This window comes from Athene noctua, chromosome 17 (assembly GCF_965140245.1).
Source record: "Athene noctua chromosome 17, bAthNoc1.hap1.1, whole genome shotgun sequence".
Classification (NCBI taxonomy): domain Eukaryota; kingdom Metazoa; phylum Chordata; class Aves; order Strigiformes; family Strigidae; genus Athene; species Athene noctua.
Genome location: NC_134053.1, coordinates 12051080 through 12060334, shown reverse-complemented (window position 1 = coordinate 12060334; position 9255 = coordinate 12051080). Strand labels below are relative to the sequence as shown.

General features: G+C 43.1%; 1 protein-coding gene across 1 annotated transcript; it reads left to right on the top strand.

Annotated features, from left to right (window-relative positions):
• Positions 1 to 2878: 2878 nt before the first annotated feature.
• DRG1 (developmentally regulated GTP binding protein 1) lies at positions 2879 to 8258 on the top strand. Its single transcript, XM_074920781.1, has 9 exons — positions 2879 to 2993; positions 3202 to 3325; positions 3958 to 4133; positions 4540 to 4609; positions 5179 to 5348; positions 6090 to 6220; positions 6431 to 6598; positions 7550 to 7672; positions 8143 to 8258. Exons 1-9 carry the CDS (start codon positions 2952 to 2954, stop codon positions 8240 to 8242), a joined length of 1104 nt encoding a protein of 367 aa, XP_074776882.1. The 5' UTR covers positions 2879 to 2951; the 3' UTR covers positions 8243 to 8258.
• Positions 8259 to 9255: the final 997 nt, after the last annotated feature.

Genomic DNA, 9255 nt, shown 5'->3' with positions numbered 1-9255 from the left:
TTTCCCAATCACTGATTCCATACTGTGTCATGCTTCTTAATTGTTTGATGAGACCGCCTTTATTTCAGATGCAGTCTTCCTTCATTGTCTAAACATCCTATAGTATACTGCTTTCCTTACCTTATTAAAAATATTATTCAAAAAGTACTTATGTTATATACTTTCATTTTATCAGTTAGTAATTCATATGACTACTTGATAATCTGTTTTTTTTAACTCCATATCTGAAGTTTTACTCTGTGTTGTCTGACAGAGTAGGCAGTTGGCCACCTGAGACTGACTCTGCCACTGCTGTGCAAATGACAACCTTTGGAAGTACACCCCCTCTTGCACTTCATCTAGATTGCCTAAATTGAAATCTCTCAATTTAAAAAACATACATATATATTTTAATTTAAAAAATGGTAATTCACATAGTCCATCTTCCATCAGCATCCACTATAAAGCTCAATTAACCTTTGAGTAGATCTCAGTCTCTTAAATCTCCTTTCATTTTCTCTCAGGTTCCATTGGGGGCTTTTTCCTCTTCTGACATTATATCCAATTTTCTATGAATATTGATTTTTCCCCTTCTCTGACTTTTTTGGTTTTGTTTTTTAAAATAAACTTTTATGATTTGCACTCCATTTTCTAGTTTTGACTGCTGTCCTTGGAGGACATAATTTATCCATTCCCAATTATCCACCTTTCACTCATTTTCCCAGTTGTCACACCTAACTTCCCATGGTCATAACCACCCAGTTCTCCAACTTCCCATGGTCATAACCACCCAGTTCTCCAAGTGCCACATCACATAAAACACCTTTATATTAAAAAAATCACAACAGTCATCACAATAAATAAAAATAATTTCACTGTATTCACAACCTGGAACCAAACTCTATCAAAAAAGCCTTTCTAAAGCCTAAAAGGGGGTGCTGTTATAAACTGCTATATGCTATGCATAACTGTTACGAGCTACTTTTAATATTCTAACCAATTAGAAAGTATTCATTTGACTAGAAAAAAAATCAGATAAATTATCCTTGTTAATTAGACTCTTACCCAGTTCAGGTAACTAAGGACAATCCTCAACACTGAAAGTTTTTAGGTGCCTGAATTCCTTATGGGACCTTTGCTTGAGTAACTTTCTGGAAAAAAAAGGATTTAAGAACATATACTGAGCAGTTGTGCGTTAAGAACACTACGAATACCTAAATCAGGAAAACAAAAACCACCCAGTAACTAAATTTTCAAACCATATATTTTACTGAATCTCTGTTCATTCAGCCCACACTTGGAAAAATAGTTTTTAGTTAGACACTATATATGGGATTTAGAGTGAGTTTGTAAGAACGACTGTTACCGTTGCTAGGAGCCAGTTCTGATGTTAGCCATCATCGACTGCAAAAATAGAGGTGGTCTTAAACTCTGAGTATTCAGGAATTGCATTTTTCTGTGTTTTTCCTGTTACTAAAAGGGACCACAATTGTGGACTGATTGTATGGCTGAATTCAGCTGAAGCATAAACAAGTCCAACTCCATCTGAAGTAGGAAAAAATTTGTACCAGGACCAAATCTGCTATGTCCAATGTTGAAAATGGATGTTGTTCACAAGGAATAATTAGAAAACCGTGAACAAATACACAGTGGTTAGGTGCATTTATATTTACCCTAGTTTAGCTGAGCTCACATTACCAGGAATAGTAATCCCATTTTATTTGAGATTCTGTTTTAGTAAACTCTGTATAAGCTTACATTGACAGTTCCTACTGTAAGAGTTTATGACATTAAAGGCTGCTTTTTTGATTAAGGATATGCAGTGGCAGAAGGAGGTAGCAAATAGCAGTGTGCTTTCCTTTGCACTAGTGCTCTCCTTTTTTGTTTTCTTTTTACTGTAAGTCAAAGCAGACAATGATCCATAACAGTTGTATTACCAAAATTGTTATAAGGTTAGTTACATTTTGACAATACTCCGAATCCTGTCTGAAGATGTGGCAGGTGGTTCTGCAAGTGTCACTTCTACAGTATGGTTTTTAAAAAATGTTAAGTTCTACCTTTAGATATGTCATAAACTTTGCAATAAATTCAGACAGAAGAACCTTCCTGAGAACTAAATATGGAGAAAAAGGTTTCTATAAATGATTCAAATTCAGACAAAATATGACAGGGAAACAAACTCAGACTCTACAAATTCTGAAAACTTATAAAAATGTATTTCCTTTAAAAAGACTTTTCATTCCAAATCCAAATGTTTGGTTTCTTGGGATACTGTCAAAAGCTAGAGATACTAGGCTCTTTAAAGTTTGAAGGGGCCATTTAAAAAAAAAAAAAAAATCCTTTATCTATTTAATTAGCTGGCGTTCAGTGGCGAGTTACAGATGTCCCTGGGGCAAAGCGGTATGGCCGGGGCTCAGCTGAGAGGAGCCGAGGGCTCCAGGGAAGCCCGGTGTCTGTGAAGCATCAGCTACGGCAGGTTCTCCTGGGAGCGGTGTGGCAGCTCCCCCCGGTTCAGCGGGGCTGCGCGACACCGGCGGCGAGCCGCGGGAGCGCCGGGCCGCTTAACCCCCGGGCGAGGCGCGCGCCCCCGCCCCTCGGCCGCCCAGGCCCTGCCCCGCCGCGGCCCCGTCCGCTGCCCCCGCACCCCCGGCTGCCGCTCGCACGGGCGAGTCCCCGCGCCTGCCCCCGGCTCGCCCGCACCCCCCGGCTCCCGCCGGTGCCCGCACGCCCCTGCCGGTGCCCGCCGCTGCGAGGCGGCCGCGCAGGGGGCGCTGCGGTGCCTCCGGCCGGGTCGGCGCGCGCCGCCGGCCGTTTCCCGCCTGTGCCTGAGGCGCGCGCCCGCGGCCTCTCGCGAGCGCTGGGCCCGCCTCCCGCGAGAGGCCGCTGCGCGCCTGCGCGCTGCCGGGGCCGGGCCGGGGCGAGGCGGGGCGGTGCCGGGGCGCTGCCGGCAGGGCCCGGGACCCGCCGCCGGGATGAGCGGCACGTTGGCCAAGATCGCGGAGATCGAGGCCGAGGTAACGCGCCGGCCTTGCCCCCGGCCGGGGATGGACCAGGCGCAAGGCGCTAGACCGGGCGGCCGCGGGGATCCGGGAGGGGGGGGAGGGCTGACAGGGCCCCGCCGGCGCCGTTGGGGACGTGAGGCGCGGCGCGGCGGCCGAGGGGAGGTGCGGCCCGGCGGAGCCTCTCCCGGGGGTGTGAGTCCTCGGTTCCGTGCTCTTGCAGATGGCCCGGACGCAGAAGAACAAGGCCACGGCTCACCACCTGGGGCTGCTGAAGGCCCGCTTGGCCAAGCTACGCCGGGAGCTCATCACCCCCAAGGGAGGCGGCGGGGGCGGCCCCGGGGAAGGTGCGTTGTGCTGCGGGAAGGCTCCGGCCGCTCCTCCCTGCCGAAGTGCGGCGTGTGTGACGGAAATCGACCTAACGGGGGAGGCTCTTGTCTGCTTAAATCGTGTCAGACCATCTGCTGAATAAACTGGAGCAACCTTCTCTCCTTCTTGTCCTTCCCAGTACAGGACCTCAGCCGTGGTCTAAGGGCTTTGAGGTAGAGCCCTTGCTGAAGCGTAAATGAAAGGGTTTCTGCATTTTGGCTAATATAATCTTGTATTTGCGGAAGTCTTAGGGGTTTTACATGAAGAAGCCTCTTGCATCAGCCACTTAATTTTATATACAAAGGTGGGAATTGTCTAAGCTGCAGTACTTAAAGGGAATGCGCCACCTACACTCAAGTCAAGTATAGCCCACTGGGAAGCCTTGCAGCCCACGCTTTATTGACAGGTACATGCCATGGAGCGTTATACAGAGTGGTGCAAGGCAATATAGATGATGAACTCTGTACTTCATACTTGCATCCCCCTTGTAGGGAAGCTTACTTGGCCTTCACTCTGGCAATATTAAAAGTAATAGAGGGACTGCTGTCCAGAACCTTAGAAGGTAGAAAATGACAATTTTTAAATAAATGTTTTTGCTCCTTATTTGCAGGTTTTGATGTTGCAAAGACAGGTGATGCCCGAATTGGGTTTGTGGGTTTTCCATCAGTGGGGAAATCTACACTTCTAAGCAATCTTGCTGGTGTATACTCTGAAGTGGCAGCATATGAATTCACTACGCTAACTACTGTGCCTGGAGTCATTAGGTACAAAGGAGCAAAGATACAGGTGAGATCCTCTTCTATCTGTGAGGATGAGATGGTATATGCAGTGGTGTTATGGCTGAATGGTCTAGCCTCACATTAGAAGGCTAGAAGTGACATGCAGAAATGGGTGAGAATATATTGGAAATGTTTCCACGAGGTACTAATTTTACCCTGCTTTTCACTTTGCTCTGGGGAGAAGTTCCTGTGATAGTTCTTATATTCTCTCTGTGATGGTCTGTTGCATTGTACCAATAGGGCACATGGGATAATACAATAGATAGGAATCAAAGGGGAAACAATTTTGCCATGTTCTATTCAGATTTGCAGTAGAGTCAGCTAGTGTAGGAGAAAGGTAAAAGTAGGATTTATTTTCTCCATGAACAAAAATATTTTTCTCATAAGTGACTTTCCTTCCTCTGAACAAATAGCTGCTTGATCTCCCAGGAATTATCGAAGGTGCCAAGGATGGTAAAGGCAGAGGACGGCAAGTCATTGCCGGTGAGTATATTCGAGCTGGAGGCAGCATCCTATCGCTGTTTCAGTTAGTACACCTGATGAGAGTGGAGGGTTGAATCACCCTTTCTGATGTCTTTAAAAAGCTGAATTGTATGCTAGAATTGAGCTGCCTGCTGTGAATCAGTAGCTGTTCTCATTTTGTTCTGTTTTCAGTTCTGGTTTTACGCATTTGCTGAGTTCGTGCTCTGTGTTGGCACTGGAGTGAAAGTACATTACCAAGTTTGAAGGCAGATGTGATCCCATAACAAGCAAGGCTGCTGTCTTAATTTCTTTACCTAGCTTATTGTCATCAATCTGGGGTCTGAATGTGGACAGGAAGGAGGATTCTTCCAGCCTCTGTGATTCTTACAATGTGTAAGGATCTGTCTATCAGTGATGCTTGGCCAGCTCGACAACCTGCAGTCTAATACTGGAATTTAAAGATAAGCAATGTACTGGCCTTTGCGGGTTTAATATTGTCATCAGTCCACTGAGCCATATTTTGTGGTGTCTTGTCTCAGATTGTGTGAGTGTACTTTTTTGACAGATGACTTCCTTTTTCTGATTCTTAGTTGCTCGAACCTGTAATCTCATTCTCATTGTTCTGGATGTGCTGAAACCCCTTGGTCACAAGAAAATCATTGAGAATGAACTGGAGGGATTTGGAATTCGTCTGAATAGTAAGCCCCCCAATATCGGCTTTAAAAAAAAGGACAAAGGAGGCATTAACCTTACAGCCACAGTAAGTTGGAAGTTGTCTTTAACCAAAATTAAAAAAGAAAAATTGCTTGGAGAAAGAGGCATTTGCAGTTAATGGTATGCCTGGGACCATCCCCATGCTAGGACTTCTTTAGAAGCTGATCAGCTGCACTGTGCTGTGGTCAGCTATTTTTCTTGGAGGCCATCCGTGCCTGTCCTGGGAGCCTGACCCCCTCCATGGCAGAGGCATGCAAGTTACAAGTTCCGAGGCCCAAAAGAGACTGTGCAAAAACTGCCTCTTGCTTGGTGGCTACAGTAATCTGGAGAAGATTGCTGAGTTCCAGGCCTTGCAACCTGGACTACTCCTCATTTCCCATTTCCCACTGAATCTTTAAAAGCGTAGAAACAGCCAGAGATACCAAAAATCAGAACTGTGCTCTGGGATCCAAGTACCTAACGTGTAGCTGTCTGGGCACTGAACTAGTAGATACATGGGTGTGCACTGCAACTGGGCCTAGGCTGACAGGAAACTACTTTGAAAATGTCTGATTGCTGCTCTCACTGGGGCATTAATATAAATAAAGCTGTTACGATTTAAATGGGTTTTTTTGCTCTCCTGAGATGAACTGTGTGTGATACAATGGTAGTCAAGTCCAATAACTGACAATGCAGCTATTACTTCTAGTAATCTATATGCAGCAATTACTAGGTGATAGCATTATTAATTGTAATACTTGATTTGACTGTAAACTCTTGCATTGCTTAATGTTATGTCTACATTCAGTGTCCTCAGAGTGAGTTGGATACTGAAACAGTGAAGAGCATCTTAGCAGAGTATAAAATTCACAATGCTGATGTCACACTGCGCAGTGACGCCACTGCTGATGACCTGATTGACGTCGTTGAAGGAAACAGGTACTGTTGGGACCCTGGCTTTGGCAAACTGACAGTTTATATTACAAAGAAAAGAATTGTCTCTCAGGTTCGCTTCCCACAGAAGCTAAGCTAGCAACGTGGTATCAACATAGGGATATCCTTTTACAAAAGTGCAGTTTTTTTCTTTCCAATTAAGGTAGCAGTGTACTGCTGCCAGGCTGCTGTAATGGTATTTCCTTCTTTTTGCAGGGTTTACATCCCATGCATTTACGTCCTAAATAAAATTGACCAAATTTCCATTGAGGAGTTAGATATTATTTACAAAGTACCCCACTGTGTACCAATATCTGCTCATCATCGCTGGAACTTTGATGATCTGCTGGAGAAAATTTGGGACTACTTGAAGCTAGTACGAATGTGAGTCCTACTTGCTGCCTTCTGTGGAGTTAAGTGTAATGCTGAGACTTAATTATGTCTCACAAAAGGATGAAGATAATTTTATAATGGTTTTCTATTAGTTTAGAACTCTAGCTTTCACATGATGATGGCTTTTGTCACTGAAGTATGTTTACTCTGTAAATCAGAAATTGTGCTCCTCTTGTGTGATGGACAGTTTCTTAATAGTCACAAGTGCCGTGTTTTGAACTTGTAGGGGAATTAAACAAGGACCTTGTGAAACCAAGTCCAAAGTACCTCTTGAAAAATTCCTGAAAACATGGAGTTCTAGTCAAACTTAGTGCAAAGTTGTGAATTTCAGAGGTAGTCCTCTTTCCAGTCTGTCATGCATTCAGCTCTCTTAACAGAACTGTATTTATTTCTTCATCTAGCATTTCAGATATTTTTACTATAAATTATTCTAAGGTTACCTCATACTTCTAATGTATTTCTTTGGATGAATTTATGAATGAATCTGTTAATACTTATAAACTTGTATTTATCTTCTTGTGATAATATGAAACCTATTGTAAAAAGGGATTTAGTATGTCTAGGTATCCGGGCTCTAGACTTTTGTCAGTATTTTTCCAAATATATGCTGAGTTTTCTTACAAAAAAGAAAAATCACAAGTCAGAACCATAATACTGTAGGTGTTCTTTTCCACCAACTACTCCTGTTTCATCTTCTTCTAAACAACTGTATAAAGTTCAGTAGTGATAAACCTTTGCAATTACAAGGCAGAACCTGTTGCAGCCACTGGCTACCCAGGTGCATTTTCAGACAATTTACAGAGTATCTGTTGTCACCACTGAAGTAGTGGAACTTGGCACAGTTGCCCAGGAGGACAGTGCAAATGACCTATGAAATTTCATGATGGGTTGAAAGAGAAGGGGTGGTTTTGGTATTGACTCACTGTTCTATCTGCGTTACAGCTACACCAAACCTAAAGGGCAGCTCCCAGACTACACCTCTCCCGTGGTACTACCTTACTGCAAGACCACAGTGGAGGATTTTTGCATGAAGATCCACAAAAATCTCATCAAAGACTTTAAATAGTAAGTATTATTGTAAAAGAATAATTTATAGAGAGTAGAAAGTATTTTGTCTCCTGGTACATTATTTCATTCTCTTGTAAACTAGAAAGGGGAAACAGATTTGATTTTTTTTTTTATGTTGAATGGAATAGATCTGCCTCTGACAATTAATACTGTATTTGATGTTCCTATGCTCTTGCTTGGCTATATGTCCTCTTACAAGGAAAATGTTTTTCTTTACATTTGAAAGCAGTGCTACATACAGCAGTACGGGCCCTTGTCCTGTATGCGTAAGTATTTTAGATAACTTCATGCTTTGTATTGATCTGCTTGTGCTCTGGTTCACACGGGCCACTCATCCAGGTACTTGCAGAATAAAAATAGCCCTTAAGCATTGCTTTCTGTATTAGCTTTGTGCTGGAAAGAGCTGTTGTTCTGTTATTCACATATACTTCTAAGCCTTTTAAATTTGATTTTTCTTCTCCTTTCAGTGCACTGGTCTGGGGTTCATCTGTTAAACACAACCCTCAAAAAGTTGGTAAAGATCATACTCTTGAAGATGAGGATGTTATTCAGATTGTGAAGAAATAAAGTTGTTCTCACGGTTTGCCACTGTGTCTGCAATTTGTCATCAGTTGTAAGTGGTAAAGAACAGGTCATTTCTATCAAATCTGTAACAAATGGGTATTGTTTTTTTATGGTAGGACTTTGCTGCATGGCAGAACTGATGGTTCTGGCCAGTCCATACTGCTGTCCCCCATTCTAACAGAATTTACAGATGAGAAACTCCCATTAAGTAACTTTCATGAGGGCAAAATCTTACAAGGAACCTTTGATACCTGGGATGAATTTCTGCTGCATGTGTATGTCTTTCCAAATTGGAAAAGTTTACATGTCCGAACAAAATAATTCCTAAGTTAGAACTAAACATGAAAAGCAGAGGCTGGAGAGCTGTATCTTACCAAACAGTGCTAGAGGACAGAGTTCTAGGTGTAGCTGCCTTAATCTGAAATGTTGTTTGAATACTTCAAGGCTATTAATAGTCCTCCAGTTGTGAGAAAGAGTACATTCTGCTCAGGAGCAGTCACTTTATTGGTTTATACCAGTGCAAGTAAAGTAGATGCTTGTGTTTTACCATGTTAATAGCCTCCAGGTATTAAGTTCTCTTAAAAAAATGTCCTGCTTAAATTGAAGTTAAAGAAGCTGCCCCAGAGAAGCAGGCTACTCTCAAAGCAGTGGTTTTGTTGCTTTTTAGTGGAAATGAGTAAAAGTTAGAGCTCTAATAGGAACAAAAAGCATTAGCCTCTAGCATTTGCCCTCCTACGAAAAGGAAGTAAGGGTGTTTACTCAGATGTGTCAAAAATGCTCCCTCATGTTATCACACATACAAAGTAGTACTGTGATTTCAGACACCCATTCAAGCACTAAATCCTTGTACTAGTAGTTGCTACTCAGCCTGTTAAGAACACATTCAAGCCTTGATTCTAGTCCAAGCCTTTTCCCTAATATTGCTTCTAAGCTTAGCAGTAGATTCCTGCATAAGTGAGCTGAACTACTGCAGCAGTGTTGGGGTTTTCCCCCTTCCAGCAGGGCTGACGAGTGGA

Coding starts and splice junctions, on each gene's coding strand:
- DRG1 (XM_074920781.1), top strand. CDS start 2,952: ATGAGCGGCACGTTGGCCAAGATCGCGGAGATCGAGGCCGAG. Junction 5,349..6,089: donor GCATTAACCTTACAGCCACA/GTAAGTTGGAAG, acceptor GTCTACATTCAG/TGTCCTCAGAGTGAGTTGGA. Junction 7,673..8,142: donor CTCATCAAAGACTTTAAATA/GTAAGTATTATT, acceptor TTCTCCTTTCAG/TGCACTGGTCTGGGGTTCAT.